The sequence below is a fragment of the Manacus candei genome, unplaced genomic scaffold (genome assembly GCF_025592945.1).
Source record: "Manacus candei isolate 608988 ecotype Guabito, Panama unplaced genomic scaffold, ASM2559294v1 h1tg000021l, whole genome shotgun sequence".
Classification (NCBI taxonomy): domain Eukaryota; kingdom Metazoa; phylum Chordata; class Aves; order Passeriformes; family Pipridae; genus Manacus; species Manacus candei.
The window spans coordinates 2694895-2722111 of NW_026138069.1; the positions used below are offsets into that span (position 1 = coordinate 2694895).

The 27217-nt window shown below is 37.3% G+C and overlaps 1 protein-coding gene across 1 annotated transcript in view; it reads right to left on the bottom strand.

Moving 5' to 3' along the window:
* Positions 1 to 27016, bottom strand: part of AHR (aryl hydrocarbon receptor) — a 57574-nt gene extending 30558 nt beyond the window's left edge. The window contains 2 exon segments of the mRNA XM_051785912.1: positions 18684 to 18871; positions 26468 to 27016. Of these exon segments, the coding sequence (XP_051641872.1) occupies positions 18684 to 18871; positions 26468 to 26523 (244 nt within the window). The 5' untranslated portion in view covers positions 26524 to 27016.
* Positions 27017 to 27217: the final 201 nt, after the last annotated feature.

Below are 27217 nucleotides of genomic sequence, written 5' to 3' on the forward strand. Positions count from 1 at the left end.
TAATGACTCTAGTCAAGGCTCTATTCCCAATAATACAGAAACTGTATGTTCTTTTCATAGCATGAGCTTTTCGGTAAACCAAAAGCTACATAATATTGTCTTAATATTTTTAATACTTCCATTCTACTTTTAATAAACTGCCTCAGAAATCAAGACAGATACCAGAAGTGACTATGTGACTTGTGTGGACTTGCAGAATTTTTTTGGTTGGGGAGAGGAGGAGTTAGGGGGTGTTGAGGGTTTAGGGTTTTTTTCCTGTGGTGGGGTATTTTTGTTTATTTTTAAACTATTTATAAATACAACTTTTTCTGAGACTGTGATAGCACAAGGGACCTTTCTAGAGTTGTGACACTACCTAGCCATGGAGCTCACAGGGGATTGATGATGTGTTGTTGCAGTACCTTGTATCACCACAATTTAAAAGGGATTTCCATCTGTTTCCACATAACTTGATTCCAAAATTTTACAGAAAATATAATACTTTGCTGGATGCATAGAAGGAATGGCCCATTTCACTGACTCTTGATTTTACATACGTTCCTTTCTTGTCTAGGAATTCCATATATTCTTATTTCTAAATCAACTGATATTTGAAAGGTAGTACAGAAGTAATTACCATTTCCTTTCAAAATGTTTTTTTAAGTATATTCAACCTTCACCATATCTGAAATGCCATTAGAAAGCTAAGCTGGAAGATGCAACATTTTCAGACAATAACTCCTGTTACACTTAAGAGGGACCGCATCACCACAGTAAATATTTAGTTAAATCTCAAGAATGTTTAGTTCCTCCTTTTTCTTTAACCCCTCCCTGAAACTCTAGTAGGGTTTATTTTGATAATAGAAATCTTCACATTTCCAGTGATCATTTTATTGTGTCCAGCTTATTCCTATGTCCTCCTGTGGCAACACTGCCCATTAACTTCAACAGCTCTTCTCCCTTCTCAGTGTTAACCTGGTATATTCACAGACAGGAATAATAATCCCTGGTCTGCATTAGGCCATGCTAACTGTGAGAAACTCAGAGTCCTCTCCTGTAATATACACTCTCTAGGTCTTCTTTCTACCTGTTACAATTATATTCATAAGACTCTAACTTGATTTTTCAAACTGAATGACATCTCTCTCTCAAATCTTCTGGAAATCTCTTTTTTTGAAACTGAATTTAATAAATGGAGTAACCATGCTTTACAGGAATATATCATTCAACACTATCTCCAAGATTGCTTCAAAAAATCTACCAAAATCTTCAGAAGGGAGAAACAAAAGACAGCTAAGTCCTACTTAATGAAAAATCCTCCCTATCACCGTATTTTAGTCCCACCAGAAAAGCTGAAACAAGAACAATTACAAGTTTACAAAAATACTTTTATCGGTATTTATTAACTGTAGCTACTGAAGTGAAAAACATTCATAACATTTTAGTTTAGCCAGTTATTGTCTGGCTCCCAGACTTCTGAAAACAGTTACATAATAGGAAATACTGTTTTAACATGGACAATTGCAGTGGAGATGGATATGGCTATAGGCCAGAGTACTGTACAACAACGACAGAAGGCCAGATCCGCGTGAAGGATCTGATATATGAAATTTGGGGTACTATACCCAGTACAATCACAATCTAAATACCACACGTACTTCAGTTTCCTAAGTCCCACTGTAAGCCCCACCATGCACAGCTGCCATAACTCTCTCTGGATGGTAAGGAATGGCTTGGCACCCTCCTCATTCTGACCCCAAGCACTGTGCAGAAACTGGATTTCTCATGACTCTCCCCCCATATGGTATAAATCCAGGTTCTTCTGACAGCTGGCAGCCACTGATTCTTTTATAAGTCTGGAGAAAATTACATAGCTCTTTTTTACAGTATTGGGATTTAACCCCAGGTTTTATTCATTCCTCTGCTACAGGTGGTTCCCACTCCTTTCTTTTCCACTGTAGGAGAAGTCTTAAAGCTGGGGTTACAGGTAATAACTATTCTTCCTGTTGAAAATTATCTACCATACAGAAAAGAATTTTAAAAACTAAAAAAAAAAAAACAAAAAAAAACCAAAAAAAAAAAACAAACAAACAAATAAAAACAAACAAACAAACAAACAAAAAAAACACTCTCTCAAGTCTGAAGGTTAAAAATCAGAAAGCAGGTTCACATCTGGGGCACTGACTACAAAACACAAGGTCAATTCCTGATCCAGTCCTTGTTGAAACAGCCATTCCACTCTGTTATGGCATGGATGTGTCATGGGAAACGCATAACCTTGTCTAGAAAATTCAGTTTCCAAAAGACTTTAGATCTAGTAAGGTAATAAAGTGAAATCAGAAATCATATAAAAGGCAGCATGCTGAATTAATCTTGACAGCATATTTCTTATGTTGTAAAAGGTGTTTTTTATAGGTAAGGCTACAACATCAGTAAGGATATCTGCCCTCAAAGTGGACACTGCAATAGAGAATTGGCAATCACTGATATTGGCTTCCACATAGAAAAAACAAACAGAAACAAGCTTAGAGCCAAAATTTGATTGCAGCGTTATTTATAATGAATGGAATAATATGCATATATTTGCTTATGAACACTTGCGTGATATTAAATTTGTTTTTACAGTTACACAGATTTTTCACATTCTTACCAAGATAAATGTACTTTGCTTCAAAATTTCAGTTAGAAGTTTGTGCCATGCCTTTATCAAGATTCATATTAGAGTAAGCACAAATTAACTCATACTTTAATGGTGCCATCTGTCATTTTTTTTGTATTCTGCTGCCAAAGCAGCGGAAGATCAAATGAAAAAAAATCTAAACATGAGGTTTCATTTACCCTGCCACAAGAAATAATGTTCAAGGTGGCAAAGACAGATCTGTTTGATAATTATGTATTTTCTGCTAAATTGTTCCATATGCTTAGAATATTTGTGATTTAGTCTTGAAGAAAAGCAAAAGCACTTCTGGTAGTTAAGCAGCTCCCCCCTAAAATATGCATCAACTTATCTTTGTACAATTGATTCTTAGGTAAAAAGATTTACATTAACTGTTTCTGCTTACTATGTTCACCAGAAAAAAACCCCGATACATAGTTACAGAAATTTAAGCATTTACACCTTAACAATGTAAAATTTAAGCAAAACCAGTGCAAAAATACTTTGAAATACTTTGTTGACAATTTAATTCAATTCACTCCATCTGCTTTACTAGGTCATTTGAATTATTAATAACATTTACAAATATATCCCTTTGACAACTGTCATTAATGAAAAGATATATTTTTATATAAAATAATCCAGTTCTAGCTATTCACCATATTTGTTTAATCTTTTAATAGAAACTAAATTTTGCCTCCATGTTTAAGACATTTGCTTTAGTTCTAAAATTAATCCATCTAATTAAAGACTAGCTTTGATAAAACAGAATGAGAATCTATTATTAGCTTTAACATGTTAGTGAGGGAGATGCCTATAGGACAGATTACGAGATGACACAGAGCTCTCTGTGGGATTCAGATGGTGACGGTTACTGAGAGGAACACCACTTCCTTCCTGCATCCCAGCCCTTTATGCAGGAGGATTCTGAACTCATCAAGACTTTTTTAATTAGTGGTTGTAAATTACAGCGTATTCTGATAATATTTTTTTCAAACATATTGCCACTATGAAGTGTTTTGTACAAATGAGTACTGATTGATTCCAGGCACAGTTTCATCCTAATTGTCATAACCTTACAGTACTAAAGGAGGAACAGCAACGTGAGAATTTTTGGCAAAAGTTTAGATGCATCAACATTACTGCCTTGCACATCGCCATTTCTGTAACACAACTGCAAATCACAATTTAAGGATTTAATAAATCACATAAATTTATAAAAGGAAATAGAAGTATGTTTCCATTTCTAAGCAGTTTTCATCTCTGTTGGAGAAGAGTTTGATCACACTTACAAACAAATAAATTTTTGATACAGTTTATTAATTCTGCAGCTTCAGATATCTGCATTCCAAATGAATATTAAGCTGAATGACTCTCATTCTTATAGCAAAATACAAGTAATAAGATGGAAAGAAATATTCAAACAAAACAACTAGGCTGTGCAAGGCTGTTTGAAAAGCTCATGATTCATGCTATTTTTACCAATTTAGGAAAAGTGAAACGAGCCTGTAGTGTTTCCAGTTTTGTGGTATATATGTATATCATCTACTGAGCAAAATAATTTTAAATTGACCCTGCTAAAAGCATGACTGGTCTCTCAGGTATGTTTAAACACAAAAATTCAAGTGCAGAAAGAAAATTAAGGCGGCATATCACTAGTAATGACTATACTCGTGTGTGAGCAGAGGATGGTACTGACATGTACAAAGATAAAACAGCAGGTGCGATAGAAATGGTCTGTTTTGCACAAAGCATATACATAATCTCTGAAATGGAACTGATCTTGTTCACTGTTAAAAAAGATAGACAAAATTGTCAGGCGCTCCTCCTTCAGGACAGCTTGGCTTTCCAAGGAAGACAAAAAGTTATATTGCTATGAACTTTCCTAGCCTACTTCTATTTTTAGCAACAAAAGAAGTTATTAAAAAATAGTGTCTACAGTATATCAGATTTGTTTTCCTGCTCTATGCATGGAAGGCTGTGAAAACTATTAATACTTGTCTCTTTCCTCAAGGATAACTGCCATAAATAAACTACAGGGAATTCCTTTCTTATGAAAGGAATGGGTGTTTAGTCTACTTAGTACTGTAGTAATTTACAGCTTTCTGCTTTTATGTACCAAATGGTATTTCCATCCTTAGATCCTCGAGCCAAAAAAATCTACTCTTTCATTCCAAACATTTAGCAGTATTACACAATGCATACATAAACATATAGCTGCCAGCCTTTCAGAATAAATTCAATTGACAAATACTTCACATCCAACCTGGAAGCAAATTACTCTGCAAGTACACCAGCAAAAACTTTTGCTACAAACAATTCATCCAGCCCATAAAACAAAAAAATCACAACTGATTACAACTTTCATTGTTGCATGGCATAAACATACAAAAATAACCAGTCTCTATAAAATAATTTATTATTTGCATCTCTTAGTTCCATTTCTTATGCACATAACTTTCTTATACAGAAGCTCCAAGTGAGGTGGCAATCTTTAAATTCAATTTGAGAAACATGTAGTCCATTATCACATTCAGAAAGTAGACAGCAACTTTTATTTTCAGACATGTATGTAGAAAAGGTGATGTTGTAGCAATCTCTGAAATATAATAGCCCTCCCAAAAACATATCTTTGTATACAGATGAAGCAACTTATTTGAGCTATACTGTTCAGTGAGGAGATGCATTTCACAACATGAGCTGCCCGTCACGACTGCTACTTGATCTGATGAATGGAAACATAATGGAAACATAAGTAAATAGTAGCACAAGAAACATCTCCTTTGCAGAGTGGAATGGAAGTTGCTGGTGACATACAAGGCTGGCAAAGTAATCTGAAGTTGCAAGACATGAAATGAAAACACTTGATAAGGTTCCTCTCAAACACAGCCTTGTTTCTCAATTTCATGCAAGCTTTTTGTCACATTCTTCTGTTTTGGCGTAATTCAGATGAATTCAAATCCTGGAAGAAACAAGCTTAGAAGATTCCACCTGTGTTCTTGCACTCAACAGGTAGAGCCTAATGTCATGTTATTTTTTTTAAAGTTTGCCTGCTCAAGCACTTCCTCTTCTGTCATTATTATCTCCAATACTTTCTTCTCTTAAGTTAGAAGAGGCAGTGTAAGGCTCACTAATTTTTTTACATTACTAGTAATCCAGTTCTTGATTATTTTTTCCTATATAGCTTATAACAGTTATTACAATATTCCACTATTTCATCTTGTTTCAGGCTTCCTTATTGCTTAATGTAAAATGTTCCTTTTTGTTAGTCTAACTTTGCTTTTAAACTTCTCATTTGTGTACACATTTTATAGTTTTCTCTTATCAGGTGTCTGTCTTATTTAATTCTCCGATGAGACTTTAATGATTTTGTAAGTGTTCTCTACTTTCATCCAGTCTTGGATTCAATTTCATATTTTTTACAGTCTATATTTTACTGGAAAAGCATTTTATGAAAAGGTTAAAAATACTAAACTGATCCATGTCATGTATTCATCACTTCTTGAAATTTTGCCCCAACTTTTGATTCTGAACACACCTTAACTCAGATTTCACAAGCAGGCAGCTGAGATCCATTTGGTGAAGGGTGATCTGCTTGAACACACAGACGCACTCTCAGAAATATTTTTTTCTAAATTGAGTCTTTTTATTGTTTACAAAAGTTAATCTAATTACTTGGCCTGTCCTGCAAAACATAATTTATTTTTTTAGGGTTGTTTCCACTACTGCAAGCACTTTCAATTAAACAAGCAGTTGTGTCTGAGAAGGAAATCACCTTGCACAACATAATATTCTGAAGTCCAGGCAATTAACCACCTTTTCTACTAAAAACATTTTCTGAATCAATGTTCCTTTCTGTATTACTACTGCGAAAATGTTAAAACAACAGAAACATCATAACTGACCAAGAACTGAAACTGTCTAGCAACCTTTTCTTCTGATATGGTTTGAGAGAAGCAAATGCCCATTAGCCTCTTGAATTCTGAAGTGAGTTAAATATGTAAGCTGGTTTTAAAATGTTTTCAAAATATAGAAATCAGGCTAAACGCAATGGGAAAGCCTGCTGACAGTGTTCTGTTAAACTTTTCCTAACTCAGGTCAAATAAACAAATCTGATAACATTAGCAGTCTATCCTCAAAAAAAATCTTGGCAGAGATCTCTTGACTTTTGACTTACTCAAAATGCCACACCTAACATCTAGTATTCTGGTGCTAGACCCACTAAAATGGAAAACTAGCATGAATATCAGCAGTCAAATGCCTGAGCTCCTACTGCCGTTTTCTACTCCCACCCTGACAAATGTATAAATTGTTGGCTAAATCCCACTCCTGAAGTCATGGCCCCTGCTGTCTATAAAATTTACTACTACAAAACAGTAAATTTGCATTAGCAACTACAGAAAAATTATGAATAAAAGTAATGAATAAAAACATGCCTGCCACGTGCTTACAGCAAAATATTACTTACAGAGTAATTGAACTCTTACCTGTAGTATCACACCCACTTTTAAGAGCATTAACAGTAGCTATGACATTCTTAAACTTGGCTGAAGTTATAACATTGAAGTAATACACTTACTGGTTTTAATAAAATTTTACAGAATGAAGACATTAGATTTTACTAGATTTGCCTAACATGTATACCATACCCTGCTTTAAAACATGTACCTAATCCAAAAACTTGAAGTTTAACCAGGTTGTGTATGGAATTTTACCTCAATTTTCATAGTATACTTTCTTTTGAGCCATTCCCAAAATGCAGCTCACCAAGCCCTGAACTGGTTGTTGAAGTGGATCGATGTTTCATATAAGACCATTAAAAGATTAAAAAAAATAAAAGACCTGTTTTTAAAGAGTTGAAAAAACATTATACACCACTGTATTTTCCACAACACTGATTACAACAAACCCAAGCTCTGCTACACAGATAAGCTGAGCTCAGAATTTTGTATATGTTTTTATTCTTTTTAATGTTGTTTTTTAAAGAAAGAGTTAGCAGCATTATTAAGTGTGGAATGTTAAGTGTTTATGCAGTAGTCTCCCTTAAATGGGGGACATATCCTCAGTTGCCACAAAGTGGTACTTAACACATTGCTATGTTTTCTTAAGTAGAAGGAAAAACCAACAACCAAGTTGTTTATTTTTTTTTCTTAAGTGACTGAGTGATGCTGAACTTATTTCACAGCATGATAATTAATCAGTCTAGAAACACCACAGTAAGCCAACATGCCCAACCTACAAAACCAGGAGTTCAGAGACTGCATTTGGAAGACTCAAGTCTTTGTTCACACAAACAGTTGCACTACTTAAAGCAGATGTTCCCAAACTGTGCTATTCAAGGCACTTTAAAGTCATTTTATGTGTGTGGTAGGCATTAGGAGCCACCCCTCCTGAGCTGGGGGTGGGAAAGAAAGAAAAGGAAAAAAAAAAGAAAAGAAAAATAAAAAAGAGTCAGAAGCAGTTGCAACCACTACACACTTAATGCTCATTCCCTTAAAGCCTACAAGCATGTGTGTGCTTATTGCTCAGAATATCCCCATCAGGTTCCCAGATTTAGAGAATGTAAAAGGAATACAAAATGAGATTTATATGGGAGTTGAAAGGCAAGCAGCCATTTTTGAGAGCAAAAAGTAGGCAGAAGGTTACAGGACCATGAAGTGTAGAACCAGCAATAAACTATTATGTCTTTGTCAGAGAGGGTCAATGGTATCTATATGATGGGTGGCAATTTCTGAGCTTCCAATACATCAGTGACAGTTCTGCTCAACTTAAAGCAGAGCCTGGAGATGAGAAAAAACAACCCTGAAGAATGACTGCACATGACAAATATGTAATGCAGAAGAGCAGCAGTTAGTGTGCAGTGCTTCTACGGTTAGCCAATTGTACCTATTCACCTGATAACAGAATTTTAGTTCAGGATTTTTAAATTCTTTTTTTGAAACATAGATAAGGAATAAAACTTTACTTTTGCTTTTATCTTATACTTTAAAAAAGAAAAGTAAATCTCAGGAAACATGCAGTTGTTCAAATTTCTTAACTCTCATTTGGGCTTTGAAGCTCAACAACCACATACCAAACCATATACTGTTTGTGGTTTCAAGACTTAGAGGCAATGAACTCTCGTTCCCTAACTATCACAGAGACAACAGTCACCTGCTGAATTACCAAAACTATATCTCAGCACACAGACATTTCTTCTATTTCCCATTCAGTTGCTTGTCTGGATGCATTTTCCTTGCTTCTACAGAAGAAGAGTCAGCAAGAGATGCATGCTTGTAAATTGTAACTTACCGTCAGACATATTGATATGATACTGCTTTAGCCACAAAAAAGGGAGGGGAAAAAAATCTTTTTAAATTTTTTTGAGCTGAGCGATGAAAAAAAATAAAAAAAAAGGAAAGCAATTTATTTCCTTGTGGAACAAGATCTATGGGAAGTTGAGTCTAGATTCACAGTTACCTACTTTAGAAGCTTTGGTTCCTAAACCAGAGTTTTCCTATAACATACTTTTTCCATATGTTAGAACAAAGAAAAACATTTATATGCATAAAGCTAATCAGACATTATATGTCATTTAAAAATCATCAATCACTTGTTATGCTTTTGATTCGTAGGAAAGACAGGTCAATACTGAGTAAAAAATGAGAGTTAATTTTTTTTTAATTAAATCACCAATTCTGAAATGGGTTAAACTCTTCAGTAAAATCAATCTTTCTGAAATAACTGTTCCATCTGGTTTATACATTGATCATAGTTTTTACTATAAAGCCTAGGAATCTAAAGTGATTTTACAATCCCCATAACAGCTCACAGTTTTTTTCTTACCCTTCATTTTCATTGACAAACTCACTCAAACATGGACCTCGTACTCAATAATTAACTCAAATCCTTTTTTTGAAACGATGCCTTAACTTTCTCTTCACTGAACTGATGGCTCAACAGCAGCTCCATAAAATTTTTTTACCTGGGGAATTTCCCTACAATTTTAACTGGAAGAAAGGGAAATGGTCAATTACATTCCATGTATGTAACAGGACAGTTTATTTTACCAGTAAAATGAAACGTAGAGTTTTGCCACTACTGTATTAAAAGGGTATGGAGACGGGTTTAGAAGGTTTCTTTATAAGACCATTCAAGTCCAACCCTTGTTATCTATGTAAAGGTATTAATGAATACGTACTTTCCTACAGAAATCTCTTATTTATATTGAGGGGAAAAAGACATACATTCCACCAAAAGAGATGAAGCCCTACTTTTTATACCAACTCAAAACTTTTCAGCAATTTAACAGAAAACTTTCTGCAATGATTGAAGTATAGCAAGGGAGTCAAGTGGGCTTCTGGAGGCTTGTTTCCTTTCAAGACAAAGATTGCCTCTTCTCTGCTTGGGATATGGGACTTATTCCAAGCTTATTTCACTGTCAAAGCCCATGGACTTATCCTCTTAAAAGCCACATGCATGTCCTCAGTCTGGAAGATGATTCCTTCCTTGTCCCTTGAAGAAACCTCGTCAGCCCCTGAGTGCGTTGTCAGCCATTGAGGTTGACAGTCAGACCTCAGCTGTACTACAGAGAGGGAAGATTGCTTGGGACAGAACTGGAAGGATGCTCTGGAGATACCCTAACTCACCAGCTTGGTGTTACAGAAACTACAAGAGTCAACATTGAAGACTCTGTTAAAGTCAAGGGAAACAATATTAACTGCTCTCCCACTGTCCACAAACCCAGCCACGCTTCACAAAAGGCAGTTGCTTGTCAGGCATGATTTGTCTACAGATGAATAAGACAGGTATTCGCACAGGATAAAAGCCAAGTAAGAACTTATTCACTTAACTAAGACAGTAGCCATTTCAGAGTAGTAAATCCATGTTACAAGAAACACTGAGGGATCCAGGGTAGTTGACGCTCCTAATGCTGAGGGTAATTAACTGCAAGGGTTCCAGCACAGGGCTCTCAGTCAGCTAATAGAGCTCGAGACAAGCAGAGGGAAGGCGGACACTCTGGAAATACACAGGTTAGTACATTCCCAAAAACTCTTACAGTTATGGGGCTCAAACCCTTCCTGCAGAAGACCATAAGCCTTGCGTTCTACCTTCGAATGCTGATAGGGTACATGAAGAAGGGCAACTGTTTTTTCCTTTCATATCCCTAGGTATAACTTATTAGCATTTATGCCACCTGATAGCGTACGGACCAGGAATTCATATTTGCATTGCTATCCTTCTGAAGGATCAGCTACAAACCACAAAATTTTATATATATATTAGGCTTCACCTGTCTAAAAAGTTTCCCATTAAACAGGTCAAGAAAGCATATTAACAAAAGCCTTCAGTATCAGTGTGCTGTATTATATCATAAGCATTTCAACATCCTTTAATGTGATCAAATCAACAGCCTGGTCTCTGGTAAGACACTACATATAGGACCATACAGAGCGTAATGATATCAAAGCAAAATTAAGAGCAGCTGTGAGGACAAGAAGGAAATACTGGAATTGTTTTCTCTAGGCACATCTCTTACCATTGTCTGATAAAAGCACACCAAACAACAAATGGTATAAGCAAGGAGGAGACAGAGCTACCCTGATCTTTTCCTCCAAAAATGCAAAATATGGCACATTGAAAAAAATAATCAATAAAGGAAAGACATCATCCTTTGATTTGTAACTCAGACTTAGACACCAAGAGGGAAAAAAGAATTCACTACAACTGAATACTTCAGTACAAAAAGCTAGTGTCTTGTGCTGGGCCATAGAAATTGTACTGCTGAAGATGTGACAATGGAGTCTGATGGGGAAGCCAAAATATTTGACCAGTCAGGCCATGGACTTACTCCAGTAAATTCCTACTTTATGTGATCAGTTAGAATTTGTCTTGAGGGGCCAAGTATGTATGTCTTTCAGCTTATAAGATATTATACAATGCCACGCATAAAGTGTGCAGTACTGTGCAATTCAAAAGGCACATGGGTTGAATTTCAAGAGGCAATTATTCAGTGGAAAAAATCAAGCATATCTTTGTTCAATTAAAAACAGAGTTTAGCATGCATCACTGAGGGCGACTAATTCCTATTTGTAGGTCCCCTTTAATGTTCACAGTTGGTAGGCAGCAAACCTACATTTTCTTAAGGCAGTTTCAGATAAATGAAGTAAACTGTAAGAACTAGAATAGAGTTAAGTTTCTAGAATAACTATGCTAAGTTTTATCACTGACATACAATTAGGACAGCCCATCACTGCACTGAGGAGCAGGAACTCCAAGGAAACATTTATCAATATATTACCTGAAACTTCGAAGAGTATTTTGAAATTTGTAATTTTTTACCTTTTCAGATTCTCTTAAAAAGAAAAGTAATTTATAAATTAATCAATTACAACAACCAAGCTCTGGTAACTAGAATTAGCTTCTAATTACCTAGCTAGAGTTCCAAGACAATTCACAAAGCAATCATTCTTTAAGCAGTCAATGCTCTATCAAAGTATGTATGGAATAGAAACTGTTTTAATAGAGTTGAAGTTTTTGTTTACTCAGGAAAAATGAACAGCGTTATAACTGGTTAGAACTGTAAACATCTACAGAGCTTAATCATACAAGCATGTCTTATTTCCTGTTTGACTTTATCTGTATTCCAATAAAGAAAAACTTAGGCATCTCTTCTATCGAAAAGCCTGCACAGGAGGAAAACTGCTGAGTCATAAGGGCATAGACAGCAGTAAAAGCTATACCAGTATTAATAGATTATTTGTACACATTTCTAATGTGCATTCACACTGAAGCCTTAAATAACTTTTAAGGCCAAGCAAACTATACTTCTACAACTTCAGATGGATGAATCATGAAGTCCATGGAAGACAGATGTTGAGAGCCTGGTGCTACCTCTAATTATACTTTTCCACTCAAACTGTCTTTGGAGAAGGGATCAACAGTTACAGTGATTTGTAAAACAAACCCAAAAAGCTCCAAATCTCATTATCTTTAGGTGCTACAGTATAGTAATAAAAATCTTAGCAAAGATTACAAGACTCGGAATACAGTACACAGGAGAAGCAGCGGCACTTCCTGAGGCTAGGCTTTTATCTTGCTACCTGTTCTGGGTCTGAATGTCTAACACTAACAATGCCAAACTCCAAAACAGACATTGTTAGAATAGGTTAGTTTATATTTTAGGTTCTGATCTTGCAAACAACAGAGTCAGGAATATAGAGAAAAACCCAGAACCATATGCTTAAAACTAATCTCCCTATTAACAAGGGCTATAGAGAAAAAAACAAATGCTCTGCATACTGGCACAGGGTTTTCAACAAGTTTTACAACAGCTTTGTGAAACATAAGAGGTTCCTACACTGACTTTCCATATGCCTTTGATTAAATAATACACATAGGGGAGAGAAGAAGAGATAACTTTTAAATTCTTTTCCTTGCAAAGGGACTTCTAAGAATGTTTAACATCCATCGCTAAAATACTGCAGTGTAACAGGAAAAGAAAATCCAAAGAACACATTCACTATTAGCATTTGTACTTGGTTTCTCCTCTTTATCTGACAAATGCATTGACATATTAGGCTCTTAGTGATATAAACAGAATTTTCAATTTTAGATGTTCAGTTTGGGATACATTAAATCTCAGTTGGATCAATCCCTAGGGGTACAGGGCTGCCCCAGCTGCACCAGATGCCTAGTGACACAGCACTCCTAAAAATAAAATTTTTCTGAGCAAGCTAAGAATGAGCATGTAATAGCGAAAACATACACATTTTTAGATTTAAGGTGATGTCATAGCTACATGGTTTTAATCATAATTTTTGAAGATCAGAACTTAGGACTTCAAAGCCTAAATCCCTGTTTATCTTCTGTTACGTAAAATACAGGCTAAAATAGCCTGTAGCAGACAGCCAGAAATGCTCAGTATGAATCTTGGGGGACTGTGGGCAGTGGGGGAGGTCTGGAGGAAAAAAACCAACCAATAAACAAAAACCCCAACAACAACAACAAAACACATCAAAAAAACACAAGTAGCAAAACAAGCATAGATTAGGAAATAACTTGAATAATATGATAGTCTGATACTGAAATAACTATACAATTCCAAGGTTCACATTTTGTAATAACTCTGGATTGGGGCCAGGGGCAAAGCCAGTGCAAAAGGAAACATCATTAATCTGTTGGGGTTGTTTTGGTTTTTTCCCCCCAATTTTTTTTCCCCCAGCTCTCAGATAAGATTCCAATCAATTGTCCACCTAACACTTGGCAAAAAGGCTATCTATATCTGCTAGTTTGGAGATATGTTGCTGGCCTTCTCAACGTGACAGAATAAATACATTGTCTCCCACTTTGCCTGTCTTTCCCATTTGTACACCTTAGCCATGCTTTGCAGAGCAGGAACTACCTGCGGTCTGTTTTCTCCAGTACACAGTGATAGAACAGTGGGCAGCACAGGAAAAATACACTACCAAGGAATATATTTTATGTGATGACAATGGCTGCATTGCAAATTTGAGATATGCTATGCCAAAGAATGGGTGGTAATTATACTACAAAGCAAAAAAAGGCAATGCAAACTTATTGGGGAAAAAAAATTATTTTGTTATTGCTGTGCTTGCCAGAATCACTTGCATACAACATGAGAAACTAATTGTAAACTAATTTTGAACAGAAACTTTCTTCTATAAATGCAGAATACTGCCCAATAAGCAAGATGGAAAAAAACTCCATACTTTAAACCACAGGAATTCTTAGTGAAATGGATGAAAGGATAATTAACAAGCAACATGTTGAATTTTGTTTCTAATGTATTGATATGCACACATAGCACAGCTACTTTATTTTTGATTCTGCAAGCCTCTCCTCTATTCTCAATTTACCTTTAAAAAGAAAAATCATGCCCCTAACACTAAAAAAGTGATTAGTCATGCAAACTCTACTTTTAGCTCTTTAATCTGTTTCGCCAAAACCCCAAGAAAAATCTTTATAAATGTTTTTCCTTACTGCAGTAAAGTATTTAAGTGATTATCAATTCATCATATAAGGACCAAAGCTAGAAGCAAAAGGGCTTTTTCCCTTCATATGCATGGGGAACACAGGCTATGCCTAAATGATTGTCCAGTTGTGCTCCATATGCTAAGCTCACACTAACCTGCATCTGCACAAAGAGCTGTTGTCCCATATTCCACTTTATGTTTTTCACTGCTGAATGCACACATGCATGGGCACTTAGCATCAAAATGGACTGAAATAATACCAGGACAACACAAAGTCTTTACTGATTGTCAGCAGACACCTGACTGATTTATCCTAGTCTCTTAAAAATAAAAAGCTTCCCCTAAGCCACTTTCAGAAAGTATCTTACATGCACAAAATAAACACTCCAGCGGTGATTTAAGCTAACCTGCTTGACTTTGAGGACTGTTAATCCACTTGAGTACAGGCAGGTAGTACTGCACTGCCGAGAAGCGACACCACCCTAAATCACTTCTTAGCTTTGACTCATCACATAAGACTCTATAAAGAAACAGACTTGAGATATTATTTTAAGCCATTACTGAAACTTCCTTTTTGAGTACAAGGTCAAATTCATACATATAAAAGCATGCCTGAATGCTTGACAGGGGATACAGAAAGGCTTCTGACACCATGTGGACTTGAGAATAACCTGACCACACAAAACTAATGTATCTAAAGGGTCCCTTCACAGCACAATAACTTTACTAACAAATGACAACAATCAAAAGCAACTGCTTAATAGAATACAATCACCAACACAAGAAAATAAGATGTTTTGAAGTTGTGGAAGGAAAAAATACGTGCACCTACTTCCTACAACCTGAAATATGTCAAGCATGCAGAAGTCTACCACATTTCAGTAGATGCTAGAGAAACACTCACCTGTCTTTAGCTCTGGAGAACATTCTGTACCATTTTAATTAGTAGGGTCAGGGGAATATGCTTTTTTTACTGGTGGGGATATATATGTATATATACTCATATATGTGTGCATATACACACACACAGACCCCTTAGCTTTTAAAGTAATGACAAAAAAAAATGTGTCTTAAGTGAGGCACATTTATTCAAATTGATGTAACTTTTAGAAATGTCTTTCACAAAACGGTTCCTTTTTTCACCCCAGACTTCCGCCTTCAGTAAACAGACATTCACTCTAGATTATTTAAACTTGGAAAAATGCAAGTGTTTTCTTTGAAAAAAATATCTATTGTTACAGAAAAAACTTGGGTTTCCTTTCAAGCAAGATCATATGATTACGCATTTATATTTTACTTTCCGCAGGAATTTACACACCCCCCATTTGCATCCTGTTATTCATTTAGCGTTTCCCTTTACTTCAGCATGCTGTGTTAATAAAGTGGAGCAGTTGGCTCAGTCTAGGCACTCAAGGTGACAATCAGTGCTCACTCTTGCATTTGTCAGATTTATTCTACAGGGTTTTCCGCATATCTTCAATTACACAAAATGTGCCTTCAAAAAAGCCATCCTGAGAAGTACTGCGTAGATTGATCGTGCAAACCTAAACTAGAGGTTTTCAGGGTTTTTTTGTTCATTCTCTCATCTTTTGTTCATTCAAAGCACTAATTTTTCTTTTGGAAGCTGAATTTCACTGAAATAGCTTCCATGTTATTTAGGAACATTAGTATAAAAGACCAAGTTTTCACTATTGTCTCTGTCATGGTCAGAAATTGGTCACTCTTACTGAAGTCATGGATGTTAGTCTTTAAACACCTTGAGATGGAAACTAATGACTAACCTGACTTGTAGTCCTACAGTTCAAAGGCCTGAAAAGAAGTAGTAAAAAGGTTTCTGCTAAAAAAGTGTTAAGACAACTTCTACTGAAGCTATTCTGTCTGAAGGTATAAATTAAACTCACTTCACTTTGTACTATTATTCACTTTGTACTATTAAAAATGTAAGGTAAGCAACATCAGATCTTTTATCTTTTCAAATTTACCAGGCTTTTTTATATTATGGAGTCTAAAGGAAAAATATTCTCTTGTAATGCACCCTAGTATATGCACTTGTTGCTTTCCAACAAGGCAAATCAAAATTCTGCTCCTTAATTCATTATAATGCAATTAAATGTTCTATATTCTACAGCTGTTGTCCAGTATGGTAGCATTAGCAACAAACCTTTGCCTGAAATGGATACAAACCTAGTGCTATGCAACTAAGTTAAAAACACAGGTTGTTTGCTTCAATTCCAGATCCACAGTAGTTAAACTGCAACTTGAAATGCAAATATAACTTCTCTGCCACTAATGCACATCTAATTCATCACCACTCTAAATGGCTGAAAGCTACCATATGTTCAAATTAAAAACAAGCAACTGATGTAAATTTTGGTGTGAAGGAATTCTGAATGTCTCTTTACAGCTAAAGGCATGATTTTTAATTTTTTTTCCTATACAGAAATCATAGTCTTAAACCCCTTTATTACAGGACCTTCAAGTGCAAATTGGAGGGAAGGGGCAGGAAGAATAAAAAGCATTTCCACTGCATGAGAAATTGAGATTTGTTATTATCGCTTCATCCCAAGCAAAACAGAACATTGTAATCTTGGGCTTATTTCAGAAAACACCATTTTAAAAGCCACAACAAAACACATTTCATTGAGACTAGAACTACACTTTAGTTCAGCAAGAGAACACAGACAAGCAAAATAATTTCTTTTAAAGCAACCTACCTGAGATATCTTGCACAGATTTTTATGACACTGACTTTCTAAAAGATTTCTCTCATTTGATGGGAGAAAACTTTTTCATGTGAAAAAAACACTGCCAGAAATATTTGCCCAACTCTAGCCTTAGACTGGATTCCGTATTAAGAATCGTCCTGAACAAGCACAGAAATCAAGACACTTGCATATATTCTTCAAGCAATAAAACACAGAATGTGAATTTATGAGCATTAACAAATTGAAGCCAGTTGACACAATAAATAAAAATAATTCTGTATTCCTGCAGAAAAAAGCGAAACTGTCTTAGTTAGGTTTCTTGAGTTCTTTCATCCATGTTATGAAGGCTGAAACACTAAATCTTGAACTAATGAGGACAGAGGTTATTTTAATGTCCAAAAAACTTAGTTAAAAAACAGCTTAAAATTATAATATCAACTCCATTGTAATCAAGATTCCTTAGCTACAGTTGACCAACAGAATTTAATCTTTAATATAATATTGTAAAATCTGACTGATTGGTTCAAGAAAGGACAATTAATTCAATAAAAGTTCATTGCTTTATTCCAGCAATGAAAAGAATATTTCTGCCTATGTAAAAACTGGCATGAAGCCAGCCAGCCTGTCTCACCCTACAGAACAGCTCAGGTAGTGATGGAGTGGGGTAGGACTCTTTGGCCAGCTCTGAGGTGGCCAAGAACACCCACTTCTGGCCTGATGACCACTCCAAGTGCTGCTGTATTACCCGTGTCAGGGCTGGGGTCAGTGAAAACCTGCCCACACAACTGGAGAACCTCAGATGTCGTCTTAATGCCTCATGTCCTGCATTAATCAGGGCTTGGACCCAGGAAAGACTTTGTCTCTATTCTTTACAAATCACCTTTGCAATAAACTATAGGAAGAGGCAGTAGCAATTACTTTATATCAAAACAAAGTTATTTTTGATGTATCATTAAGCAAAACATATAGCTGATGGGAACTCACATGACATGTTTTGAATAGTAATAGTTTTATGAAGGCAATTTTCAGAGGGGAAAAAGAGAAATCTCTTGGGTATTTTTGATAGTCTGATGAAAAGGACTAGAGGACTCATTAAAGGCAATATCAATTCCAAACGTAAAGCTTTGAAAGCCTGGTGACCTAAGTGAAATATAAGTAGTTACATTTGGTTTCATGAAACTGGAAAGCTTACTTTATACAGTTACATTGTATATATCCACAAAACCCGAGGTTCCATTGAAATACATTTAATTTTATTCCATTAAAATAAATGTAACAGTTTTAAGTACTTGAACAGCTGAAATCAACATACAGTGTAAAACTGAATTTTACAAGCAGTTCAAAACCAAATAAATTTCCAACACTTACCATCAAAAAAACTTTTGGCTCTCAGGTAACTGACACTGAGCCTAAGCACAGACAGCTTATCCAATTTGGCGATAACATCTTGAGGGAAAGGCAGGAGGCTAGCCAAGCGGTCCAACTCCGCATTCAAGCGGTCCCTGTGTCTCTTGGATGGATTGGACTTGACTCCTTCAGCTGGGGACGGCTTTACTCTGTGGCAATAAAACAAACACAGCCTAAGTGTAAGCTCCTCTCCAAAATGAAGGCAAATATTCACCAAGGCTAAGATTACAAATTGTCTCAAACTTTAACAACCAAAATGTTTTCCCAAGTGATTTTGTTTCCCATCAGAAAAAAAAGAAATAACCTAAGATGGCTTAACCTCCCCTCCAACACACACACACTGTTAAATGAAGCAGTTTGAGCTACAGTGTCTATTTGAACATGCAATGAATATTTGAAATCTTTGAGATTCAGCATTTTTTATAAAAAGCTTCCTACATTTTCAGTCACTTATTCTTCCAAATGTTTGTATTATAATAAATAATAATTATTATAATAAATAATTTGGTAACTTTTAGTGGTATTTGTGTACAAATACATTTGAGAGCACACTTTTTTGCTTCGATAATTATTTCTCACAGATGTCCCTAATTTTTGTCAATGTTTGGATTAGGTTGTTTTCAGTTGAATATAACAAAAGTTTTAGTAACGTGCTAGATAATGAAGATCCAAAACTGCACAAAAAACCCCCATGAGATAAAGTTAGTCTGCATGTAAAATCTTTGTAGCAAACACTACTGAGCTCATCCTTTAAGTCACCTCTCAGCTGAAGGCATTTCATTTGAGTACAGCATGACAAAGAGGTGCCTTTGTACCTTACAAAGAATGATTTCAAAAGCTTTTCTTGTTATGAATTACATAATGAAGTTTTTATAAACTTGCTATTTTCCATTCATATCCACCCTGAGCTTCAAGTCCAGCTATTTGGATACTCACACCTCCCCATGCACGCAGAAGTCTGGGAACAAGTTTAAGCCCCTACTCCTTTGAATTACAATTAGTCATTACAAGCCAATACTGAAACAAAATAATTTATCTGCACAAGCCATAGTAGATTTTATGATCTTTATTAAACAGTTTTCTAATGAAAGAGTGATTCATTCTCACTTTTCCAGTACTGAGGTTCTACATGAGATCTGCATCAGTTATCAGTTCGTGCTCCTCTCCAGGAATGTTTGTTCTGCAATATTCATCACTCAAAAATACTGAGCATAAAGACATTCAGCAGCTAATTTCTTCAGTATTTTGTTTAGTCTGCTTCCAACTGTCATACTTATATCAATTTTACGATGAGAAAACGCAAAAGCATCAATAGTTATTTTTGCTGCTGCTTAAAGTAAACCATAGAGTAAAATAACTTCATCTTGTGTTTCCAGCCAAATAAGTACTGCTGGAACAGACATTCTTATTTTTAGCTTATTTTTACTTTATGTTTCAATTACACTTCTTGTTAGTTTAAATTCAAGCCCTTCTTTTTACAGCCTTTGCTTATTCAAGTGTCACTTGTCAAAAACTTGCACTTAAGTCTGGCTGCCTGCTCCCCAGCACTATGACTGTCCTTTTGCACATTAAAGGAGGCACATGCCTTATGTAGGGCCTGGAAACGTGAAGGTGCCATAATATAAAATGTTGTTAATAGACAAAAATATAACATAGCAGCAGCAATTACTTACTCCTCAGATAAAGTTAAACTTGCTGCAGGGTAAATATTGTCTAGGACACAGTTTTAGTAAAGCTTTATCCTAAAAATATTGGAAAAGTGGGAAAAAGAAATTAATCAAGAAATATGAAAATTCTTTGTCTTTGAAAAAAACCCATAGCTTTATCATCAATGGCCATGGATGACAAGCTATTTGGTTAGATGCGTGTGCTTTGGTCACAAGTCCTGAGTTTGACACTGTCCGTTCACCATATTCCCAAGTGAATATTAAACTTCGAATAAATTAGCAAAGCTTTCTTCATATTCTCTTATGCTGGCAGAATACTAATTTGTACAAGCCATAGGGTTACACAATTTAAATATAACCCTAACAAAATAAAGTTCAAAATCACCAAACATTAGCAGTAAATTAAAAGTTATTTCTTAATTTTTTTTTTTACATATTAGACTGCCATAAATGTCTGAATAATAAATTCTAAACTTTAAGCAGGTATCAGTTGTATAACAATCAGGGAATGGTTAACTAATATCAAATCAAACTGGTCTGCTCCTGAAAAGTGGAGGACTCCATAGAAACCATTCAACACACATAAACTTTTCAAACTAAATAGCAGACTGCTCTATTTTAACAACTGCCCTCTGGTTTACTTTAAACTCACAATTTGACAAAGTAGTTGAAATTATGTGCAACTGTGCAGTCATCTCATCAGGATATCAGTTGTTGATTGTTTTTCTAATTTACACTGATTTTCTAATGATTTCTCGTTTTTTACTTTTAACTAGTTGAAAGCATTTTTGAATATTATGTTACTACTATTTGCAGCATAAATCTTGCCATATTTTCTCCCTCCAAATCAAACACTGATTATCCCTAATTTTCCCCTTTGTCACCCAACTAAAATCCATTACATAAAAATGGATCCTTCAGTGACAAAGGGAATAAGGGCGGAAGCGCCAGGGGCATAAGCAGCAAGCTAAACCATTTTCCATCCACTTATATAAACCCTCGATGCTAAAGACAGCCCTAGCTTCACTGCAGAAAATTATCTCCAAGGCAAATTATGTCCTATGTCAAGATTAAATCCATGCATGTGTTTTATTTAAAAGAAGAAAAAAGTACTAAAGGAGGTAATGTATTTTAAGTTGATCTTTCAGTTCTTAATCTTTTACCTTCTGATTTCCCTAATCCAAGGCCAGAGGTCCATGTACACACAGAACCTCTGAACTGAGCTACAACCCTTATCATCCAACAGCTACAAGACAAGCAAGCACACTTAATTTTTAATTTAACAATTTTAATGAATTTGCCACCACAGCACTAGCTAACTACTGTTTTCACTGGTCTTCTACAGCCTACTCAATCAGAAATTTTCATCATCATGCTTATCATGTGTGCCTTCCCAGACATTAACAGCAATAAATTATTATAAAGTGCACAAATACCGAAGTCTTAATCATTATCAAAAGGCCAAATTAAGTTTCAATATTTACATGCTAATTTTATCATTTTAAAGGGAAGTTGAAGTAGTTTTTGAGAAAACGCAAAGAAAGCACAAGTTTATTTTCTTCATGACATGACAACATATACTTTGGGAAAAAAAAGGAAAACAACAAACAACTAAGCACTGAAAAGCATGATACCTTATTAACAAGACTGAACTGTGAAATGCACTCAAGAGAATAAAAGAATGTGCAAGAAGAGCACTAAAGATACAGTGACACGTTTAAAAGAAATATAATTCTCCTAAAAAAAACTAATTAGAAGTTCATCAGAACAATTTTATTGCTGAGGAAAAAAGGACATAAGAAAGAACATACAAGTCACCTAGCTAATGGATTTAATCTTCTCAGCTATGTATATTTTTCCTCTCATATTTAAGAGTAAATGCGCATATGATTTAATTCAGTGTAGTTCAGGTATATGAAATGCATCAGTTACCACTAAGCAAGTATTACAATCCTAAAAAATTCTCTATTTACTTAAGCAACTGAAAAATACTTCTAAGCATTTACTCTTATTTCCCACACTGAATTTATGATTACTGAAAATTCAGCCGATGATTGCTTTGGAAGCAACAGATATGACATGGACCATCAAGCTCTTAAAAACTAAAGTTGTCATCAACCAATCTTGAAAGGGCAAGAGATTCTTTCCAGTGGCTCTTTCAGCAGAGACTGAAACGAGCAAAGATTCAGGCTGCTGAAGGGATAAAGTTGTTTTACTAAAAAAACCTCAAGCAGTTGCATACTACTTGTCCAATGCTGGGCTACTGTTTGTCCTCCAGTAGTAAACAGAGTTTTAGTTTGTTTGGTGCATGAAGGACTCAACCAGAGTAATAGAGACATCCAGAACACTAATCGAGAATGAAAGTTTAACACTCAGTTTTAAAATATTTCACTATTATTTAAGATAACAAGCCAATGTTACTTGAAAAAAAAGAAACAAAAAAATATGTTCCTGTCTACTGACCATGTTACCTACATACCTACACCTCCATTTGTTGCAGATTCTTTTCTAAAATGTATGCTTTTGCAAGAAACATTGACCAAAACCAAACCAAAAGAACCAAAATCAAACCTTAAAACCAGCGAATTTTATGTAGCAGTCTACATGTAATGTACAGTTACACCGAGACTGACAAATATATATAAGAAGTTTATTCTACATATGATAACAGCTTTATTGCCTCCTTTTCAAATAAAAGGTGCAAACTGCTGTTTGTAGCCGATACTGCTTTACACAAAGGAATATTTCAATGATTATTTTTCTTTTCTGATGAACTTCCTTTCTGAAAGCTTGTTTTGGCACTTCTTGTTTGTTTGCCTTCAAAGAATACATAAACTGTTTCAATGTTTTAAATGAAAATATCTCTGCTCTGCTTCCTAACATTACTAGGACTATTCATCATTAAGGATTGAGTCAAACCTCTGAAGTACTTAAAGTCAAATATATTCAAGATAACACAGAACAAAATCCTATCATAATTTTTTATTCAGTCTACTAAAAAACAGGACATTATGCTTTTTGCATCTGCATAGTATGAAACATTTAGAACTCTCCACCCCATTCTTTGTCTATTACATTTATCCAGTTATACAAAACAATTCCTATCCAAACATTGAAAAAAACAAAAACAAACCAAATCAGAGCTAGTAAGCAGAAAGACATAAAAACTGCAAGTTGGATCTGTACTTATGTAATACCCTTCACCTCATGTCAGAATCTATCTGCAGTAAGCCCCACTTCCATAAAATTTGCATTTTATCCTTCCTACTACAATCCTAGTATATTAATTCACTTAACGATCGCTAGATGAAAGAAATTTAAGTCTTCAGAAAAAAGAGCAAAGCAACACGCAGGGGCCACCCACTGCTCCCGAAGTCTCAGTGGGGAGTGAACCCCCCCCCAGCCCTGCTACCGCCAGGGGGACTCGCAGGGCTCAAACACTAAAGAGGGAGGAAATTGAAAGACTCCAAGGTATTAAGAAAGTGATTTCTGTAGCATATTACAAGCAATTGGAGTGCACATGTTTAGCATCCTCTTTTTTTTTTTTCTTCCTTACATGACAAGATAAGATGAATTGCAGGAACAGTTGCCTATTATGTTCCCCCATGATTGCTTTTCTTTTTCAGCTGTGATACTGTAATTCCCCACTGAATCAAAAAAGCACATTTCAACACTTGGCACTGTCAGGCAATAGCCTGTGATTCCCTTTCAAGTTCAGTTCTTTACATGGCAGATAATAAAAAGGGGTAGTTGCAGGAGGCATGTTTCTTAAACTAGTTTTGAGTTACCACCATGGCTTTCATGAGTTATTTACACCTGAAGTAAGAATTATTTCTTCTATTTAATATTTTTTCAATGACAACTATAGCAATATATTAAGACCTTCTTCCATTTCTAAGGACTATCTGCCTGTCACCACAGGTTACCAATTATTATGTGCCATTCAGAGTTACATACATGGCAAACAAAAAATTAGAACTATCAACAGAAACAATCTCTTCTATAAAGATACTAGGTCCAGTAAGGTATCACCTTTTTTTTTTTTCTGAAGAGCTGTGAATTCTACTGAGGGTAGGAAATATCATTATCAACTTCAAACAGATTAAAATGACAGTGGTGTCAAAGTTTTATTAACCAGCACCAAGTACATCTTACCTCCCTCCATCAATCAGTTAAAAAAAAACTTACTACCTGTCTCACTTTTTTTTGGCCTAAAGGTGTGGTCTGTAACTAGTTATGTGAGAAATTGGAGCACTCTGACCCACCAGAAATGTTCTGAAAGGCTGGCCTAACAGAAGCAGCAGCCAAAGAGCATAGGTATTTTGAGAAGAAAAGAAACATGTAAATGTTACATGCGAGATGAATGTGTCGCATAAAAATAATTTCCAGTAACCCAAACAAGGTATGTTAATAATCAGCCTCCGCTTCAATTATGGGTGAGCATACTATTTCAATATGAATACTTTTATTTTGAGAAGAAACTTTTCCCTCTGGTCCTAAAGGGCACAGTCCCTCAATAGATAAATAGTTCCTATTAGTAATAAAAAAAAAAAAAGAAAAAGGCTTCAAGTTCAACTAATCACAGCAGCTCAGACAACTTACATAACGAGTAGATACAGGGAAAAGGATTACTTATGTAGACACTACAGTATGGTAAAATACAAGGTTTCACATCCTCTAGCCAAGGCTAACCAGAAATTAATAGTAAGCCAGACATTAAGCTATCTTACCAGGCAAGGCAGAACACCTCGCCCTTTCACAACCAGAACTATTTGCCTTTAGCTATTAATAGCCTACAAATACATGTCATTTCCTCATGAAAAAACACTGATTTCATTCTTAAAAGTCCAAATCTACAGTGTAAATTTATCTAGGTACCTCTACATTTTTATTTGGAAAAGAAAGATCAAAGAAGAAAGCACTGCTCTTTTCATAATTAAAGCATTTTCTAGTAAGGGAATAAAAAAAAAAAGAAAAGGATACATTTTTAGACTTTCTGTGCTAACTTGTAGGGTTACATGCATTCATTCTAACAATTCCAACCACAAAGAAGCAAGTGCTCAAGCTAATTCCCTTCCCCCCCAAGACAGTTGTCTGTCTGCTGTGAATCTAAAAACACATCATTCACAATAGGATTTCATTAAATATTTGTCATTCTCTCCTTTAATGCTTTTGTAGTTCTGGCAGTTATTTTACATCTACAGAAGTACCCCGCAGAAATGCACAAAGATTTCTTTAGCTTTCCTTATTTTTCTTGCAACTCAGTAGTTTAGCTTTGCTACTTTTTATGACCTATAGATTCTTGACTTTCGGTCGAAAGTGCAAGTTAAGCATCTCCTCTAGCCTGAAAATGCCCCTCTCATGAGAACAGCCTTTTAGTGGAGCATACAAAGCCTAGGATGCAAACCTAAAGCAGGTGCATCGTAGAAAATTACTCGGATAGTAAGCTGTTCCCACAGTTTCAATGTGACAAATTAACAAACAAAAAGCCACCATACACTAAACTTTTTTTTTTTCCCCTCTTTCGACCGGTCTACAGCATTTGGGTTTCTTTGGCAAATAAACGCATCTCATGGAATACCGGAGGGTTAAAGCTGGGGGTTCAGCCCTAAACGATCGGAACTGGCCAAGCCGTTCCCGGCTCCGACCACTCGCTCCCCGCAGAGACACCTGAGCAGTGCGGGAGCGGTGAGGGGGGCGCGGGCAGCCACCGCGGCACCACCCGCGGGACCCGCTCCGGCGGGGCGAGAGCAGCCACCGCGCGGAGCCGTCACCTCAGATGCCTCCCAATCTAGGTCAGCCGGCTGCGCCGCGCTGCCGGCACCGCTCCCTGCTTCCCCCGCCTCGACCCTCTGCGCCCGGGCACTCCCTTGGGTTTTTTTGGGGGGGAACAGCCCTAAAAACAGTAACAATCCCGCCAGCACCTCGCGGCAATCCCTCTCCCGGGCGCCCCTGCCCCGCACGGCGCCGCCGGCCGCCCCCGCCGGGCCTCCACGGCAGGACGGCGCGGCCCCGGGAAGCCCGTCGCTCCCACCGCCCTCCCCGCCTCGTCCCCCGCCCGCCCGCGGGGCCGCTTACATTTTCTGCACAGGTTTCCGCCGCTTGCGACTGGCGTAGGTGACATTGGGGTTCATCCTGCCGCGGCTGTAGCGCCCCGCGCCGCGGGCACTGCCGGCCGGGGGCCGCCGCCCCTCCCGCCCGCCTCGCCCCGGCTGCCGAGAGCGGGCGAGCCCCACCGGCGCCGCAGTGCTCGCCTCGCTTCGCCCGCGGGCCCTGGTCCTGCTGCCCGCGGCCGCTCGGAGCGCGATCGCTCACTCGCTCGCTCGCGGTGGCGCCGGCGCCTTCCCCGGCCGGGCGAGGACGGGAGGCGGAGGCGCTGCGGGGCGGGATCCCAGGTGATCGGCGGCGGCTACACCCACTCACCGCCCCCGGAGGGCACAGGTACGGGGGCGGTCGGGGCTTTCCAGCGCCGCTCGCCCCGCGTCTCCTCGCTGAGGCGATGCTGGTTCCCTCTGCGGCGGCGGGAGGGTGCGCGGCCGGCTCTGCACCCCAGCGCGGCCGCCGTCTGCTGGCCGAGCGCCTGTCAGTGTGCGCGGCGCCGGGACCGCCCCGCCCGGCCCGGCCCTGCCCCGCGCCCGCTCCCGGCCGGGTCCCGCCCCGCCCGGCTGACAGCGCCACCGCCCCCTCGCCGGGGAGGCCCCTCGTGGCGGCGGCGGGGCGGAGGGAGGAGGGGGCGGCCGAGCCGCCATGTTGGGAAGGTCACGCGAGGAGAGGGAGCACCGGCGCGGCAGCGGGGGGAGACCTGGGAGGGCTCCAGGATGGGGATGG